Raw genomic sequence first — 19,065 nt, forward strand, 5'->3', positions numbered from 1 at the left:
CCAGCTGCAGCACTCAGCCTACACCTCCCTTACCTTCCCCAGCCCTGCCCTGACCATTTAGGGGTTTAGGAAGCTTCATTACGTAGGCGTGATTAATTAAACCACTGGCGACTGAGTCAACCTCCAGCCCCGCTCCCCTCCCCCGAGGTCAGGGGGGTGGGACTGAAAGTTCCAACCCCCAATCACCTGGTTCGTTCTCCTGACAGCCGGTCCCATCGTTAGGTGGGTCCAAAAGTCACCTCATTAATATAACAAAAGACACCTTGATTACTCTCACCTCTTAGAAAAGTCCACGGGTTTTAGGAGCTTTGTGCCAGAATGGTAGAAGAAGGACAAATATACCTTTCTTATTATAAATCACAGATATCACCACCAGTGGTTAATAACAGTATGTTCTTCTTGGGCTTTTATGATGTCAAAGGCATCTGTTTGATAAATTTATTTTTTTCTTGGTGTTTTTTCTCATTCTAAAGAAATATTTGTTTTTATACCTAATTTTTTTCCTTACAGTGGACCTCTCAGGCCCCACAAAATCTGGATCTGCCCTTGTGTGTAACATTTCATTCTTTGTTTTCCTTTCAGTGTAAAGAACTGGCCAAGTCCAAAGCGGAGGTGGCCTGCATCGCAATGTATGAAGCGGATGTGTTTGTCGTCGGCACTGAGAAAGGAAGGGCTTTTGTCAACACCAGGACAGATTTGCAGAAGGATTTTGCAAAATACTGTAGGTGTTAATGATTTTATCCTTTGTATTCATAAATCTTAAAATATTTGCAGGCAGGACTTAGGTTTTCTTCTAAGATACCCTAAGCTTTATCCTAAGAATGGCTCTGACACACCCCTGTGACTTAGCGGACTGGTGAAGCCACTTAACAGTGAGTCCAAGGAACACGGTCAGTGTATTTTGCACTGTGTCCCCAGAAGGACTCTGGTTTTGCAGAGTAAGTTTGAAGAGCACAGAGTAAATTGTCTTTAATTCCTAAGATGAACCCACACGGGAAAGAAATACTGTTATTTTACCCCTTCCCAAAGGAAAGGGAAAAACTCAGGGCCCGTTCCTTTCAGTTAATGACCCTTGTACTCCTTTGTCTTTTTTTTTTTTTTTCTTTTGTTCTTTTTTACTGTGGGACTTTCAGAGCCTTCAACCTGCCAATATGTGTTACAAGGAGCACATATAGTGAACGGTGGGGAGGGTCTTCCTCTGCAGTGACTGTCACTTTCAGACTGGGTTGCAAATAACACTTCTATAATTCCCTTTGAACTACCAATATTTCCTCGTATGTTGAATTATAGTTCTTTATCAATAGATTCGTTCCAGAGATGATCACATTATTTTATCCTGTTCATCACAAATACCCTGTTCTTTGTTTTTTTTTTTTTAATTAAAAGATCTTGTTTTCAAAAAAAAAAAAACCTTGCTGTATGTCTGTTCCTTCTTCCCCCTCTGTCCTCTCAGCACCAGAAGCATGGATATTAAGGAAACGTAGAGATGCTTGGACACTGACTGTGTGCTGATCACTCGTTTACAGGCACTGCCGAGGAGCTGCACCAGGTGAAACCCCCGCGCCCCGCCAACGGGACGCAGATCGATTCAGGGGAGACAGAAATACTCAGAAAAGCAGTGGAGGACTATTTCTGCTTTTGTTACGGTAAAGCTCGCTTTAAGCATTAATTCTCTCAATAGTTCACTACAGAAGACAGCATTAGAGATCCTGTTATCAGTGTGACTATTCAGAACGTCGCTTACACTGGAAAATCCACATTCTCATCAAGCAAAGAGCCAGTTAAGTACCAGGTCAAGTCTTCTTACAGAAGACACCTTGGTCTAGCAAAACCTCCAGATTCATCAGCTTCAGCCTTTGCAGACCCCGCCCCCCTCCTACGGCCACACAGTTATTAAGCTGTTCATTGCTGACTCAGCTGCCAGCCTCACCCTCGCTGGTCTCCCCTCCTAACCACGTCTCCCCACGGGCATGGAGACAGGGGTGGTTTTTAATGCCTACATAGTGCTTTAAGGAGCGAGGGAACAAGCAGCTCTGCAGGTGTTGTACTTGTGATCTAAGCCCTATAGCATCTCAGGGCCTGAGCATCATTCCTAGACAGCTGCTCCCATCTGTGTGACCTGCAGGTCCCTGTGAGCATTTGACTTTCGGGATCCCCAGCACAGGGGTTCTTGGGGCCTCAGGCTACACTTCCCTATGAGAAATGGGGCTCCAGCACCTCAGGGCGGGCCAGCCAGTGCAGAGACAGCGACACGGCCACAGGTGTCACATGAGGCCATGTGGACTCACCTTTCTACAGCCAAGGTAGTCTGACCTGTGCGGTGTGACACAGGGATGGTCAGGCTTTGGGCAGGGCTCTCATCCTCTGTTGGCAGCAGCTTGAGTAACCTCGGGGTGCTCCCTGCAGCCCTGGGTACTCCAAGGTGAGCACCCCAAATTGTACAACCTCCAAGAAAATGGAGAAAAAGACCTATTATTTTCTCTTATGGAAAATTTTAAAGTAAAATATTATACATTTTTTTCTTCTTCTTTTGGACCTTTGGTTGGCAATTTTATTAACTGGAGATATAGAGGAATAAGACACTTTACGCTTTCAGTGTTGCTTCAGAGCCAAATGTCACCACCTGTGTTTATGACACTAAGTGAAACTGACTGGCAGGGTTTTTCGCTCATACCACTTGAAGCCATCCTGCCTCCTCTTCTAGGTAAGGCCTTGGGGTCGACAGCAATGGTGCCTGTTCCGTACGAGAAGATGCTGAGCGACCAGGCGGCTGTGGGAGTTCAGGGACTCCCGGAAGGGGTCCCCTTTCAACACCCTGAGAACTATGATCTTGCAACCCTGAAGTGGATTTTGGAGAACAAAGCGGGGATTTCATTCATCATCCACAGGTGACAGGCTAGACCCACTCCTAATGGTTCATTTGAAGATACACTGACAGCTTAATTTCAGTTAGTTTGTTAATTCTGTCCCGTTACATTTAGAAATTGGTTGTTCAGATGTTTAATCTGTCTCTCTTGTGTGTTCATGCTGGGTAACAGTATTGCTTTTCTTGCAGACCGTTCCTAGGTCCAGCAAGTCAGCTAGGTAAGTGACATCTTCTCACTCTCGGTGTCTGCCCTTAGATGCTAAACCAGTTCTGCTTTTCTTAGTTAAAATGCAAGTGCGGCACATTCTAAAGCTGGTATATTCTTTGCCGTTCCCACACTGAGGAGGCCACCTCTGACATCCCAGGGCAGGGGGTGGTGGTGATCTTTGCAGGGATGCATCTCAGGGAAACACACACACCCAGCCTGAGAGCCAAGATGCGCCCCTCCTCCCAGCTCGCGTGCCGGCGAGCTTCTGTGTCCAGACCACAGAGGGCAGGAGGCCTACCTTTCCCACGGGCCCAGGAGTGTGAAGATGAAGACGCTGGGGTCACTGCCTGGTCTTCGACCACCAGCCACAGGCCAGTGTTGTTTGGTCCAGGTGTGGGTCTGGGCTGTGTGACTGTTCCTGTGCTTCTGAGACGCATGGTCTGGGAGAAGGAATGAGACTGTTCAGCAGAGAACCAGGGGCAACCTGTGGAGGAAATCCCCGAGGGCCCTTGGTAAAGGGTTAGACTTGTGTGATAGGAAGAGCTTCCTGGAGGAGCTGGTCCCCAAGGAAAGCAGGGTCTCAACAGCTTGGTTCCCCCGGGAAGCCCATAATCTCCTTATGATGCTGAAGGGACCAAAAAAACAATTTTACCAGAAGTGTTTAGAGATCCATCTATGGCCACTTCTTACTTTCTCAGATTATTATTCTGGAATGTAATTGGAAACCCTGGGCCGTAGCTGTTCATGAGAGACCAGGTCTAGAGACGGTGTCATGCTGAGACTACACAGCTACAGACACGAAGTGGCCGGGGCAGGGGAGGTGGTGTCTTACCGTCCACAAGGCCCACCGCGGGATCCAGGGGACATTGAGACACTCTCCTGCGCATGGACTGCTCACGGAGCAAGTCTGTTTCTGGAGCAGCTGTGAGTTCCTGGAGTCCCCTAGCTCACGTTAAAAGCGGACTTGAGGACATTACAGAATGGTAATAGCCGCTGACACTCTGTGACAGGCCTGTTCTAAGCACTTTGCATTTCTTAGTTAATCCTCACCCAACCGCCATTTCCAGACAAGGAAACTGAGGCACAGGGAGGCCTAGTAACCTGCCGGAGGTCGTTCCGGCCCCTGTCTCCTCCCCGGCCCCCCATTCTGCCCACACAGATGGCCCAGGCCCCAGGTCTCTCCTCCGCTGCTATCCCTTGATGACCTAGAGCCGGGAGTCCCATGCTATTTGCTTTCCCGCCTTTGGACATTTGTCATGTTTCAAGATGTGGGAAGGGGCTAGCACGTGTCTTTTTACTCCTGCACAGGTGGACCTGGGGTGGTAACCGATGCTGAGAGATCAGTGACATCACCGAGTGAAAGGTAAGGGATCAATAAAAAAATTAAGTCTACATCTAACCCCAGCGTGTTAGTTTTTAGACTACGGAATGTCTTCCTTATTTTGTGACACATTCTTTTTTTTTTTTAATGGTGGTACTGGGGATTGAACCCAGGACCTCATGCAAGCTAAGCATGTGCTTTACCAATGAGCCATGTCCCTCCCCACCGTTACACATTCTTTACGCAAAAGGCTGTTTGGGATTATGAGACTATATTACACGGACACCTTTAATTTTGTAACAAGTTGTTAAGAAAGGTGATGTTAAAGTTGAGGTAGCTGTGCGTTCAGTTTGACGGGGGAGGGGAGCTATGCCTGCCTGGAGATCCGAGTGACTGGAGTCAGTGTGTCCAGATGCCTGTGGGCAGTTCTCACCCTGCCTTTCTCCTTTCAGTTCTGCCCCCGTCAGTGTGAAGACTGAACCCATGGAAGACTCTGGTAAGTACACTGCTGCTTGCAGAATCAAGTGTTTAGCAGTTCCAGGTCCATTATTTGACTCCTTTCTTTTGTTTTATTTAAAAAATGAAACTTTCAGTAAACTAGGAATAGAAGGGAACTTCACCTTGATTTAAGAAAAAAAATCTACAAAAAACCTACAGCTAACATCATACTTAATGGTGAGAAGCTAGAGTCTTTCCCACTAAGATCAGGAACAAGGCAAGGATGTTCCCTCTCACCACTCCCTTTCAACATTGTACTGAAAGTCCTAGCTAATGAAACAAGGCAAGAAAAGGAAACAGAAGGTATACAGATTGGGAATGATGAAATAAAACTCTTTGTTCATGGACGACATGATGGTCCAGGTAGAAAATCCTCCCCCGAAAAAAATGGGGACTAGGGCAGCAACTAACCTCAACTGGGGTCATATTTTACTCAAATATCTAGAAGAACCTTCTAGCTCAGTAAACACTAGATACAAAGTGTTATTTAGATACAATTAAAATATTTTGTTTACAGATATAGGAATTAGAACCTGACTGTGAAATGAATAAAAAGTCTCGAGGACCCGTTTGGCATGATGATTTACTTTACACATAGAGCAGTGTTTTCATTTTTGGCCATCTTATTTTGCTGCCTTCTTGCACCCTGTCATTTCTAAATTCTCTGCGATAGATGTGCGTCACTATGACAGCATATGTTGGAAAAAATTCCCTCTTTGATGGATGAAGAGTAGTTGACCCCCTTCCCTGCCTCTGCTCATTCCTCAAATTAAAAATTAAAAAAAAAAAAGGAAAAATGGCATTTGTTAGAGGGAAAATGTTAAAAATGCAAACCTTTTTAAAAACTCAAATCTTGAACCAAGGGATGGGGAAATACTGAAAGTATTAAACGTGGAAAGGTTACAAAACCTAAAATAAGCAAGTACCGTAGTAAAACGAAAACTGAAACCTCGAAAAGATAGAAGTGAACACAAGCGGGCTATAAGAGGGTAAAATGAGAATTAAATAACGCTTAGAAAAGCAACCTAGAAATAGGAAAAAGTTCAGAATGTGAAGTTAAAATTAAATCTAAGATAATTCAAAAGAAAAGCAAGACTTAATATTAAGAAAAGTTGTAGAAAAAGGAGTAAAGAGAGACTGGACCTCCGTGAAGTGGGGGTCAGAGCAGCTGTCGGGATGCGGTTTATGGTCCCCTGCCTCCAGCCCCTCCGGGCACAAGTGGCCCAGCCTCCTCTGTAGCCCCTGGCTCCTCCCTTGTCATACCCCAGGGTCCCTCCGCCACAACTGTGGGCGCCCGTCCCTCCAGTCCACGTGTAAACACGTGCTGGGTAGACACCCCACCTTAAATGTCAGAATCTGAAAAATAAGAGTGCTTGTCCATTTTAGTTGTTCTAGGTAAAACCAACCCAAATCAATGAAAAGAAAGGAGCTGAGTATTTCAGCTGTGGGGTCGTTTTTAGGGGGTGGGGGTGATTAGGTTTACGTATTTTATTTTTAAATGGAGGTACTGGGAACTGAAGCAAGGACCGTGTGCATGCTAAGCACGCACTCACCACTGAGCTACAGCCTCCCCGCCAGCTGTGGGGTCTCCATCCCACTTCCACGTGTGACGTGCCTCACACGCTTGCCTCGTTCCTCTTCGCCTTGGACGCGTTTCCAAGCTCAGATACGTTATGCCTGGGTCTCGGATGGTCAGAGAGAACTTAAAACCCCCAAGGCACAATCTCCTCTCCGAAATGGGGAAGACAAGTGGGGTGGGAGTGAGGGGCTTTCAGCTCTCCCCAGGGGCCCTCCCCAGGGGCCTCATCTCGTCATTCTCCTTTGTCATCAGCTGTCGGGTGGGTGAGTGTTTCCCACCTGCCTTGAAGCAGGCCTTCTTTGCTGAGGCCTCTCTTTGGAGATGCGGTTCCCTTTAAACAAAAATATGCTCCCTGATAAGATGACTTCCTACTGTGGGTTTCACGACACGAATCGCTTGCAGCTGCCCACAGGCTTCCAGCGGCCCTATTTCTTGTGATGTTTGTGTAGCAGTTGCTACACAAAGAAGTGTTTAAATGGTTTGGATTTTTTAATTCCCCCGTGCCCTCTGTCTTATTTTGAGGAAAGGCTGAAACGAATCTGTTTTCGTTAGCATTTCAGACACGTTCTGCATTCTGCCCTGTCAAATCTGCTTCAGCCGCCTGCATTAAAACGGAATTTTCTTTGACAGCCCAGCTGTCACGTTGTTCCAGTGTTTCTGTTAGGAGAGTCATTAGTGCCTTATCGACTTGGAACTCATGCTTTGAAGTTTTACTGTTACATTACAAAGGTTATACACGTTTAAAATAAAAATTCAGACTAGTAGTAAGTGAAATTCCTCTTCACCCTTTCACCCTCAAAACTCCATCTCTCTTCAATCTCCCTACACCTCAAATTCCATCCTCATTTTAAGAAAAACAGGTCTTAGCAATTTGTGAAAATTCTTTCGGATCACTTACCAACACGTTAGCTTTTTTTTTAGCGCACAAGTAGACCTCCGTTTGTGAACTTGCATTTAATCTTCCCGTCCGGTTACCTTTCTGTCCCATTTCTGAGCAATTTCCTCAGCTTAGTCTTCATTTCACTGATGTGGCCATCAGCTGTGTCCATTCTGCTGCTCCGTTTTTAGCAGACTTTTCTTCTTGATAGTCACGTTCTTTGCTCTCCAGTCTCACTATCCCTATGCCAACAGGGCTGTTAAGGGTTTTCAGAAGACCGCCCCCCCCCCCCAGAACTTGTAAATTAATGCTGAACAGTGAATCCCAAGCTGTGTCACAGTTTCTGCTTTTACCGCTATTAACATTCACAGTTAAGTTATATGTGTACTTCGGTATCAGTTATCTATTGCTGTACAAAAAAAAGCACCCCAGAACTTAGTTGCTTCTAACAAGGATTTAGTCTTTCTTAACAGTTCTGTGTGTTGGCCAGGCTGTCCATCTGGACTGGACTGGACTGGCCTCGCCGCTGGGGCTGAGGCCTCAGCTGGGAGAGCTGAGCCTCCCTCTTCTCGTGGTCTCATTCCTCCAGGAGGCCCACCCAGGCACGTTCACACCGCAACTCTTGTTCCAAAAACAGTGGGCACTGACCCACACGCTCTTTTCAAGCCTCTGCTTGCATCCCATTGGCCAAAGCAAGTCACATGGCCAAGCCCAGCTTTTAAAAGGTAGAGAAGTAGACTCCACTGCTAGAAAATAGGGGAGAGAAAGTCGTATTGCAAACAGGTGTGCGTCCTGAGACGCGAGACATTTGTGGCTAATTTTTGCAATCTCCCACACCTCTCCCTGATAAAGCCTTTTGACTTTATTAATGTAGTTTCCCCAGGTTTTGAAATCTATTTCATTGTAGTAGGTAAATTAAGATTATCTATGCCAATTCAGGTCCCATTACAGAAGAGTATGTATAGTATTTCTCATAAATGCACGTGTATATTCAGTCATCTTGAAAAGGAAAATTTCCCCAAACTGAGAACTAGACCTCTTTTTCCTTCCCTTCCTCCCTCCTTCCACCTCTCCCTCCTTCCTTCTGTGTTGATTTCATATTATTTTATCTGTGTATTTTTATATGGATAACCCATTTGTTTGTAGTGTATGAGCTACACGTTCTTTTGCTGATTGCAATGTTGCTGTGTGAGTCAAAACAGGACCTGGGAGATACACTAGCCGGTCACAGTCGTCTGTTGGTGAGTTTGGCCTAACACCTGACTGTATCATTTCCATTGCATTCAAAGGCATTTCACTGAAAGCACCAACTGTGTCGGTCAAGAAAGAATCAGAAGATCCTAATTACTATCAATATAATATGCAAGGTAATACTATTTTATAAAAATTTTCTTCTCCACAAGTTACCCTCTGTGATAGAAAATTTTAAGTAGCACTCGTCTGAAGACCAGGAAAAGAGTAATAATGATCCATGTACATTTACCCAGGATCTAGCACACTGCCTTAGGGTCAACGGTTTTACGGTCAGAAAATAAATTGTGTTTAGCCTGAATCCATGTACTCCTAGGCATATGTGGAAACTATAAAGTTATTTCAGGCTGCATTTTACTTGAGTTTGCCTATTAAATATTATCTTGGGTATTCTAAAATATTCCCCCCTTACTCCTCTCCTGCCCAGTCTGCCCCCTAACTTGCTGAGAAAATATTAAAAGTTAAGAGAGATGGAAGTAAGAGCTGAGAAATTCCAGTGCCTGTTCATAATAGTAGTTGCTTGATTGACATTATACACAATCCATGGGGAGCAGAAGACACTTGTTACCAAATACACACGCACTTTCCACACGTGGGTGGTCTGTGCAGTTGGGTCCTCTCCCCAAAGACCAGAGTCCTGCTGGACCGCAGCGTGGCAGCAGCTTGACAACACAGGATGCCGTGCAGCTGTGATGCTGCACGACATTCCTTTCTCCGCTGTGGGTGGAGGCAGGACACCTTGCAATTAAGTCCTCAAACATTACCGTCAGGTTGGAAAGGTTTCCTACAGTCTTAACTTTGGAATTTTCTTGCAGCATTATGTAGCTCTTTAAGTTTTATTTTAAAAAATCTTTCTCAAGAAATCTAAAAAGCAGAGACCAATGCAAGTTCTATTGTCATTGCTCTGTCCTGGGCCAGCCTTCCATCAGCCTGGACTGGGTCTTGTGACAAATCTTCCTCCCAGGCAGACTGTCCCTTTTCAATCCATTCCACACACCCCACCCCACCCCAATCACTGATTCTCTGAAAACGGACCTGTCACCTCTCTCCCCTGCTCACACTCTGTCTGTGGCTGGCTCTTGTCACCTGTAGAGTCCCGGTTTCCTTCCACATTCCTACTGCTCTCTCTGGCCTCCCCTCCTGTTTCATCTGCCTCCCCCACCATCACCCTCCCTCAGTTCATACACACTGCTCGGTCTGTGATTCCTTGAATGTGTCCTGAACCCTCCTTCCACAGGGCTTTTGTATAAGCTGATGCCTCCCTGTGAGTCCCTACCCTGCAGACTTCTTGTGAGTTCCACCCCTTCTCCTGCGTGCAGTTGGAATCTCAACTCCTGCAGGGAGCCTCCAGCATTTAGTGTGACCTGCTGTGTTCTCTTCATGCTTTGCTGAGAACTCTCTCCCTCAGCCAGTGGCCACTCCTGGCGGGAAACACAGCATCTTCCTCCAGCCCTGGAGCTTTCTACACACCAGGCACTCCCATGTGCCTGAATTGAGTGTGACTCTCACAAAGAATCAGTGTAACATCTGTTTCTAAATTACTACTGTTTTGAACAAAGTACTTATAATTAAATTATATCTCGACTCCCAAGAATATATTTTTAAACATAAATGACCTTGGAGTTGATCAAGTTGTGTACAGAGATAGGATACTTACAGATTCTGCTCCCAAAGATATGAGAGAAGTAAATAAATTAGATGTACTTGCAATCATTCTATTTTAATTTTTCAGAAGTACATTACTTGAAGAAAAATATTTACATTAAATCTATAACCTATCATCTTTCTCCTGCTTGGCTTGGAGAGCACAGAACTATTCAAGAGATCTTTGTAGAACAGCTTCCTTCTTGATGCCAAAAAGTTTCAAATTGCCTGACATCATGGACTATGTTCCACAGCACTGAGTGTTTTTGTAACCATCTAGGTTAAATACTCACATGCTGAAGTATTGATGTCTTTCTGTATCAAGTAAGGGAGCTACTTTTAAATCCAAAAAGGCAATAAACATGACCTGTTCAAAATGGTTCCTGGCCCACGGGAACTCCCCAGTGAAGTCAGTCGTGGCTCCACCAGTGCTCAGAAGCTCATGCAAGGTTTACGTGAAAATCTGATTCCCCACCCCATCTCTATCAGGACCTCATGATCCGTCTGCAACACAGATCTCTTGGAAGACCTCCGACACACATTTACACATACACACATCACATCCTGGCCCACATGAAGCCCACGGAAATCCCACAGGTCTTTTATACATACAGGGTCCCCATCTCCACAGCCCCTGGAAATGAAGAACGCACACTACAAGCTTTGCTGAGATGTGTTGCATCCAGGCTGCGCTGACACTGATGGCTGTATGAGTACCAGTACCATTCTGTTTTCTCCTCTGCTGACACTGCACGATCTGGGGGAGACGCCTTTCAGGCAGAAGGGAAATGGTTGCAAAAGCCCAAGTTCGAGGAATTATCTTGGCTTTTCTCGCATCACACCACTCCTGCTTCCTCTCCCCACATTTAAATGCCCCTTACATTGCTTACACTGAGCCCAGCTGGGTAATGCGGGATACACCTCTCTGAAGGTTAGCTGATGAGAACACTTAATCCCATCTGCAACCTGACTGCCCCTTGCCACGTAGCATAATATAGCCGCAGGTTTTGGATATCTTTGAGGGGGGAGCATCTGCCTACCACGAATACTCAACAGTTGTGCACCAACAAATTAAGTAACCTAGATGAAATGGACAAACTACTGAAACCGACTAAAGATAAAACACAGAATTTGAACAGTCATATAACAAGAGTTTTAATTAGTACTCAAAAAAGTCCTACAAACAAAAGCCCAGGACCAGACGACTTCCCTGGTGAATTCTACTAAGTATTTAAGGAAGGATTCACCCCAGTCCTTCACAAACTCTTACAAAAAGATAAAGAGGCAGGAATATTTGTCAACTCATCCTGTTAGGCCAGTTTTACCCTGATACCAAAGCCAGACAAAAACAACACGAGAGAACTACGGACCAGTATCCCTTATTAATAGACACGCAAAAATCCTCCATAAAATACTAGCAAATGCATCCAGGAACACATAAAAAGGAGTCTACATCATGACTGTTGGGCTGCATCCCGCAGGCCTGCAAGCCTTGTAGTTGCCCAGCCTCGAGACTGAAGAGAGAGCTTGGACATAGCGACAGAGACATCATTGGCTTATTGGACAAGGGGACCTTACACATCTGAAGCAAGGTCCTGGAGCAACACCCAACCGTGTGCGGCAGACGGCAAACAGGACGCGGCAGCAGTCCTCCCTCCTCAGGGAATAAGAGGCTACCATTTATAGGAGGAGTTGACGTCAGATTGGCTTATCAGTCACCAGGGAAACCAGCAGCTTGAGCAGGAGGCAAGCACGTGCCCTATAATTAAGAGGATTGGATGGTGATGTGAGTAACGCAGGGCGGTGTAAAGCAGAGGGTGTACAGAGAGCAAGAGAACAACCATCTTGAATGGCCTGACCATACGAAGACCAAGTGGGATTTATCCTAGGAACCCAAGATTAGCTCAACATACAGAACTCAGTCAATGGAATAACAATGTAATAGTATAAAGGGCAAAACCCACATGGATGTAGGAAGAGGGCATTTGGCAAATTCCAGCACCCTTTCATGATAAGACAACACTCGACAAGCTAGGGACTGAAGGGAACTTTCTCAACATAATTCAGAGTATCTCAAAAAACCTATAGCTCGTGTCACACTTAATGATGACAGACTGAAAGCTTTCCCCTTAAGACTAGGAACAAGACAAGGATGTCTGTTCTTCCCACTTCTTCTCAATATTGTACTGGAGGTTCTAGGCAGGGCAATTAGGTAAGATTTTTTAAAGGTACCCAGATTGGAAGGAAGGTGTAAAGCTATTTCTATTTGCAGATGACATGCTCTCGTACGTAGAAAATCCCAAGGAATATACACGCACAAATTAGAAGTGAAAAATGAGTTTAGCAAGGCTGCAGGATACAAGATCAACATACAAAAGCCAACTGTATTTCTATATGTTAGCAATGAACAATCAAAAAAATCAAATTTAAAAAAATTCCATTTATCGTGGGATCAGAAAGAATGACATACTTAGGGATAACTTTAACCAAAGAAGTACAAGAGTTGTAAGCTGGAAACTACAAAACAGTGTTGAAAGAAATTAAAGAACTAAATAAATGGAAAGACATCCTGTGTTCATGGATTGGAAAACTTTCCTAAGATTTGTGTGAAAATGCAGGGGACCCTGAAATAGCCAAAACAATCTTGAAAAGAATAAAGTTGGAAGATGTGTACTTCATTGATTTCAAAACCTACTACAAAGCTTAATTATCAATATTCTGTGGTACTGGCATAAGGATAGACATATAAATCAACAGAATAGAATTGACAGTCCAGAAATAAACCAGTATTTTTATAGCAAGTTGATCTGCAATAAGGATGCCCAAGACAATTCAATGGGAGAAATAAGTCTTTTCAAAAAATGGTGCTGGGACAACTGGATATCCACCTACAAACAGATTGGTTTGGACCATAACCTCACACCCTATGAAAAAATGAACTCAAGATGAATCAAAGACCTAAGTATAAGAGAAATACTACAATTCTGTTAGAGGAAAGCATAGACGTAGATCTTTGCGACCTTGGATTAGACATGGTTCCTTACCTATGACACCTAAAGCACAAGCAGCCAAAGAAAATAACTTGAACTTCATCAAAATTAAAAACTCTTATACTTCAAAGAATATTATCAAAAAAGTGAAAAGACCACCAACAGAATGAGAGAAAACATTTGCAACTTATGTATCTGATAAAGATCTAGCATCAGAATCTTTAAGAACTCTCTCCACTCAACCATAAAAATACAAACTACTCAGTTTCACAATGGGCAAATGATGTGAGAAGGCATTTCTCCAAAAATTATATACAAGTGGCCGGTAGGCATATGAAAAGATGCTCAACATAGTTAATCACTAGAGAATTGCAAACCAAAATCATGAAATAGCACTTCACACCCACTAGGATGATCTTAATTAAAAAGGCAGACAGTAACAAGTGTCGGTGAAGATGTGGAGAAATTAGAATCCTCATACATTGCTGGTGGGAATGTAAAATGGTACTGCTGCTTTTCAGAATAGTTTGGCAGTTCCTCAAAATGTTGAAGAGTTAGCATATGACCCAGCAATGCCACTCTTAGATATGTATCCAACTCTGCTTGTATACTCAAGAGAAAACATAGGTCCGCACAAAAACCTGTACAATATGCCTAATTGCCAAATGGTGGAAACAACCCAGGTAGGTATAAGCTGATGAATGGATAAACGAAATGTGGTCTATCCATACAGTGGAATACTTTTCAGCCATTAAAAGGAATGAAGCACTGATACCTGCTACAGCATGGATGAACCTTGAAAATACGGTGCTAGAAGGTACATATTGTATGATTCCATTTATATGAAATGTCCAGAATAGGCAAATCCATAGAGGCAGAAAGTCCATTAGTGGTTACAGGGAAGAGAGTAGGGGATGACTCCCAGTGGGCACAGGGATTCTTTTGTGGGGGGATGAAAAAGCTCTGGAAATAGTGATGATGGTTATACAGCCTTGTGAACATGTGGAAAACCACTGAGCTGTACGCTTCAAAGGGTGAATTTCGTGGTACGTGAACTCTTTCTCCATTTTTAAAAAGCAGATCCAATGTAAGATTAACCTGTATAATCTGTATAAAATAAATTTTATCATTAATTTTAACTTTTGACTTGAAAAGAGTGGTTATCAGATTGTTTTGAACATAATTGCTATCCATTCAATACATAGCCTTTTTTGCTGTCAAAACTCTAGACCAGAGTATTTTTGTTATAACTGTGGATAAATTTACCAGAGAGTCCTTGTCCTCTTGGTAAATTGACACATCATCTTGTCACTCATTTCCTTTTTTAAAAAAAATTATCGTGGCAGAATATACATACCATGAAATCTACCATTTTAACCATTTCTAAACGCACAGGTCAGCAGCATTAAGTATATTCACATCATGTGACCGTCACCACCGCCCATCTCCAGAATTTCTTCATTATCACAAACAGAAACTCTGTCCCCACTATGCAACAACTCCCTATGATCCCTTCCTCTCAGCCCCTGGCAAACACCATTCCACTTTCTGTCTCTATGAATTTGCCTATTCTGGGTACCTCATTTAACTGGAATCATACAGTATTTATCCTTTTGTGACTTGCTTATTTCCCTCAGCATAATGTTGTCAAGGTGCATCCCTGTTGTAGCAGGTGTCAGAACTTCATTGCCACTCATTTATTTTTAATTTTGTCTTTTTCTTTGTTGGATGGCTATGAATCCGTATCTCTCAACCAAATCTGATGACGAAATTTGTGCTCCCAAAAGTAGGGTCTTCAAAAACTGATCCTTAAAAAAAAATTCCTCATTTGAAGTATTTCAAAGATACACTCCTCCACTTCCATTTTCCAGAACATGTCAATATTTTTAAGTTAATCTACATTGAATTATAGACGGTGATGTTTAGTTCTGCATTTTTGAGGGTGGGTTTTGTTTGTTTGTTTTGACTTTTTGAAATGGAAGAGGAAGAAAAGAAATGCATTGGCCTACTGGTTGGTTGGTTTGTTTTTTTAATGTAAACTTGATCTTGCTTAGACTTGAACCTAACAAGAGGCAATTTGTTTTTAAATTATTCACTTCTTGTTCTGTTTGGTAAACTCATATAATGAGACACCATGGGTACATGTCTTGCTTTTATATTTAACTGATTTGATTTCTGTTGCGTTGGTGGTTGCATGTTGTGCAGCCTGACCAGTTTGATGATGGTGTTAACTTGGTTTTCTAGAAATGAACCAAAGGCGGCCTCTGTATACCGGCCGCTGGCTTGTTTATTTCTTTGCAGCGGGCTGAGACCTGTCAGCTCAGAAGCCTGCCAACATCAGACTGCAGGTGCCTGTGGATGTGGTTCTCTGAAAAGGACTCACCATCACCTAGGCAGGACTCTGGCTGCGAATGCAAAACCTGAATCTTATTTTGAGGAAACATCTGACAAATCCAAAATGAGGAACGTTCTATGGGGGGAAACAGATGTGGAAGGAGAATTTCAATTCTTAATAAGCGGCAGTGCCATTAAAAAAAACGAAGACATACTATGGAACTGCTCCACATTAAAGGAGACTAGAAAGAAGTGACAACTAAAGACAGCACCTGACCCCAAACTGGATCCCGTACTGAAAGAGAAAAGTACCTGGACATTTGGAACAAGATTGGAATATGAATGGTAGAATAGATAAAAGTCTTGTCTCAGATGTTAAATTCTGTGAGTTCATAACTATACTGTGATCCTATAAGAGAACACCCCTATTCTCAGGAGACAGTCATGGAAGTGTTTAGAAGTGAAGGTCCATGATATGTGTAACTTTCCCTCAAATGCTTCCCCCCAGAAAAGTATGTGGATCCACATCGATATCTCTATATAGACAGACGGGGAGAGAGGGAGGGAGAGACAAAGATTACGAGCGAACAGGTACATCATGTTATCTGAGGAAAGGGCAGATGGAGCTTCTTTGTACTATTTTGTTTTTGCCACTTTTCTGTTAAGTTGAAAACTATTTCCAAATTTGGAGTTTTTTTTAAAGACATGTATGAGACAATTGAGGAAATCTGAACAATGACTAGATATGAGGTGATGATAAAGAGTAATTGTTAGTTTGCGGGGGGTGATCACAAGACCAGGGTGATGCTATCGGAAGAGAGGTGTTACATCTTACTTGTATCCGTACATTGTATCTGGGATTTACTTTAAACTACCGGCGGGGGTGGGGTAGGCACGGATAAGACAGGATGACTTGAGCTGAAGGCTGGCGCTGGGGGATGGCACGTGGCTCCATTATGACATCTCTCTGCTTTTCTATGTTTGAGAGTTTTCCAAAGCACCGATAAAATAGCAAAGAAAAAAAAATGTAAAGAAAGGATCGTTTGTGTGACTTCAAGGAGTCGAGGTATTTCATGTACATTCCTGTGCAGGTCGTGAATTATTTGCATTCTTTTAAATGATTTCTTTTTGTAAGCTTGTATTTCTGCCTTTTTAAATATATATCCTTTGCTTTCCTTTCAGAGAGCCATCATTCTTCTGCAAGCAATGAAGAAATAGAGATGGCGTTACCAATGGAAGGTTAGAAAAATGAGGCATTTTTTTCTCTTTCTTTTCTGTCTTTTTTTTTTTTCTTTTTCAGTTTACAGTATTTTGCAGAGAATACACTCTTTTAAACACACATGATGTTTGAAAATACAGAAGGAGACTTCCTGGCATGCATGCCTTCTTAGAGAACTGGCCAAGTCCTCGTCCTCAGATGTAATATTAAGAACTGTATCACTCTCTTACTCTTCTGCTTTGTAAGTGATTCTGCTTTAAGCACCTGGGTATAGAAGTTAACTGGTAAGAAAACTTGGTGCCGATGCCGTTTGTTGCTTTATTTTATTTTGTCTTCTTGATGAGCATGCTGAAATCTTTTGAGCAGAGTTGAATAGAACTTTAGGAAATTTCTTGAATTAGAAGTCAAATTTGATAGCACTTCCCTCCTTTCGTATATAAATTCTGAGTATCACATTTAAGGCCTTAACTCTTAAAGTGGTTATATATTTTCAAGGTAAAATTAATAAAGGGGATTTCCTCTCCAAACATAGAGGCATGAATGTCTTTGTCAGTTTACAAGCAAATCGATCTTGTTTCAAGGAGTTGTGTATCTGTCTTAGTGACAAAATGATTTCTATTTTTCTCTAAGTCAAAGCATCCTCCATGGAGCTGATTTGCAGTCATTTTCAGCAGTTTCTCTGATTTAGGGAGAGTCTGGAATTTTTTGTTGTAGAGGATGGCTCCAGCGGCCCCCTGAGCAATTTGTCAGAGTCTCTGACAAAGCATTTTGGTATATTTTGTCAGAGAACATATGGTGACAGAATCCAGTCTTAGAATTGTTCATTCCTTCATAAAATTAGTCATCTCGAACTTCATTGCTTTAAAACCAAGACAAGTTGGCTTTGTCACTATTTAACCTCTGCTTATTTTTCTAACTTACGTATTTTTATTAGAGTAAAAAAAAGCACATGCAGTGCTCGCTTCGGCAGCACATACGTAGAATTTACCATCTTGACCGCTGTGAAGTGGGCATTTCAGTCGTGTCGAGTATGTTTCACATTGTTATGAAACAGATCTCAAGAACTTTTTCATCTTGCGAAATATATCCCCATTAAACAGCTCCCCTGTTCTCCCTCCTGGCAAGCCCCATCCTACTTTCTGTCTCTATGGATTTGACTTCTTTAGGTACCTCACGTAAGTGGAATCATACGGTATTTGCCTTTCTGTGACTGGCTTATTTCACCGAGCACAACTCCCTCAGGGCTCATCCGTGTTGTACGGTGTCAGGAGTCTTCCATTTATATTTCCTGTTCTTCAGCTCAACCTCTGACCTTCTCTGGATGTGAGGGAGCACAGTTATTTCAGCTTCAACTTCAATCTGTTCCTCCCTTATGTCACGTTACTTTCCTTTGTTTCCTTTGCCTATTAAGATATTGTTTCATCATTTTTCTAACGGATGGATAGCGTTTAGAAAGAAGACCTCTGTGGGAGTCGGTGTTGAGAATCAGAAAGATTTCATTGGATGCTGGCACTTGAAATAGTTTATTTGTAAAGAGATTTTTTTTATTATCATGATCTGGTGGGAAGCCCATTTACAACAGAGCTGAATTCATCTGATTGTTTTTTAACTTTCAATTTTAAAATAATTATAGATTCACAAGAAGCTGCCAGAACAGTACAGAGCAATCCACTGTACTGTCACCCGTTTTTCTCCAAAGGTCCCATCTTATATAGCAATAGTACAATTTCAAAACAGCCAAATTAGTGCTGACTTCTGGTCTGTCTTCCTTTACTCACAATTAATGTAAGCTTTGACAGATCTTTCTAAAATGAGCCAGAGTTAGTTGAGATAAGCTAGCCTGGCTCTTGTCTCTAGGTAGAGCTTAATGCAAATGTCATAATTCTTGTGCATGGGAAAACTCAGTTGTCCGTCCTTGTGATAACAGACCGTCAATCACCTGGGGGCTGCTGGCAGGAGAAGGGGGGAGCTAGTAACCAAGGCAAATGGCATTTTTTTATCCTAGTACTTCCTGATGACAACGAGAAAACGCTATGACCACACGGATTCCATTAGCTCAAATAGAAGCATACTCTGTGTCCATTACTGTGGGTAATTTTGTATGATTTGATAATATCTAAAAGTTTCTTATTTCCCCTTATCCCTTGTAAGATGATCCTTTATTATCCTATTATGCCTTTTAAAATTAAAACTGCCTTTACGTTTATACCTCTGTGTTTATTAAGTATGAAATGTAGTTAAAATGCCAGGATGAGCGGCTTTTTGGGTAAAGAAGCAG

At 42.8% G+C, this 19,065-nt stretch overlaps 1 protein-coding gene across 13 annotated transcripts in view; it reads left to right on the top strand.

Annotated features, from left to right (window-relative positions):
- The window catches only part of LOC105089688 (general transcription factor II-I repeat domain-containing protein 2), a 43,471-nt gene that overhangs the window by 13,299 nt on the left and 11,107 nt on the right, over positions 1-19,065 (top strand). For 10 of the 13 annotated variants that reach the window (XR_010377700.1, XM_064478605.1, XM_031432772.2 and 7 more), the window contains exons 3-10: positions 583-721; positions 1,527-1,646; positions 2,705-2,888; positions 3,056-3,084; positions 4,383-4,437; positions 4,848-4,891; positions 8,639-8,716; positions 16,751-16,807. Coding sequence is in view for 12 of the 13 variants with exons in the window: in XM_064478605.1 (XP_064334675.1) it covers positions 583-721; positions 1,527-1,646; positions 2,705-2,888; positions 3,056-3,084; positions 4,383-4,437; positions 4,848-4,891; positions 8,639-8,716; positions 16,751-16,807 (706 nt within the window). In the remaining variant the exon portion in view is untranslated. Of the gene's footprint in view, positions 1-582; positions 722-1,526; positions 1,647-2,704; positions 2,889-3,055; positions 3,085-4,382; positions 4,438-4,847; positions 4,892-8,638; positions 8,717-16,750; positions 16,808-18,792; positions 18,977-19,065 lie in introns of those variants that run through there. The other 3 variants (XM_064478602.1, XM_064478603.1, XM_031432775.2) reach the window with 2 other exon arrangements.

Source organism: Camelus dromedarius, chromosome 24 (assembly GCF_036321535.1).
Source record: "Camelus dromedarius isolate mCamDro1 chromosome 24, mCamDro1.pat, whole genome shotgun sequence".
In the NCBI taxonomy this organism is placed as follows: Eukaryota; Metazoa; Chordata; class Mammalia; order Artiodactyla; family Camelidae; genus Camelus; species Camelus dromedarius.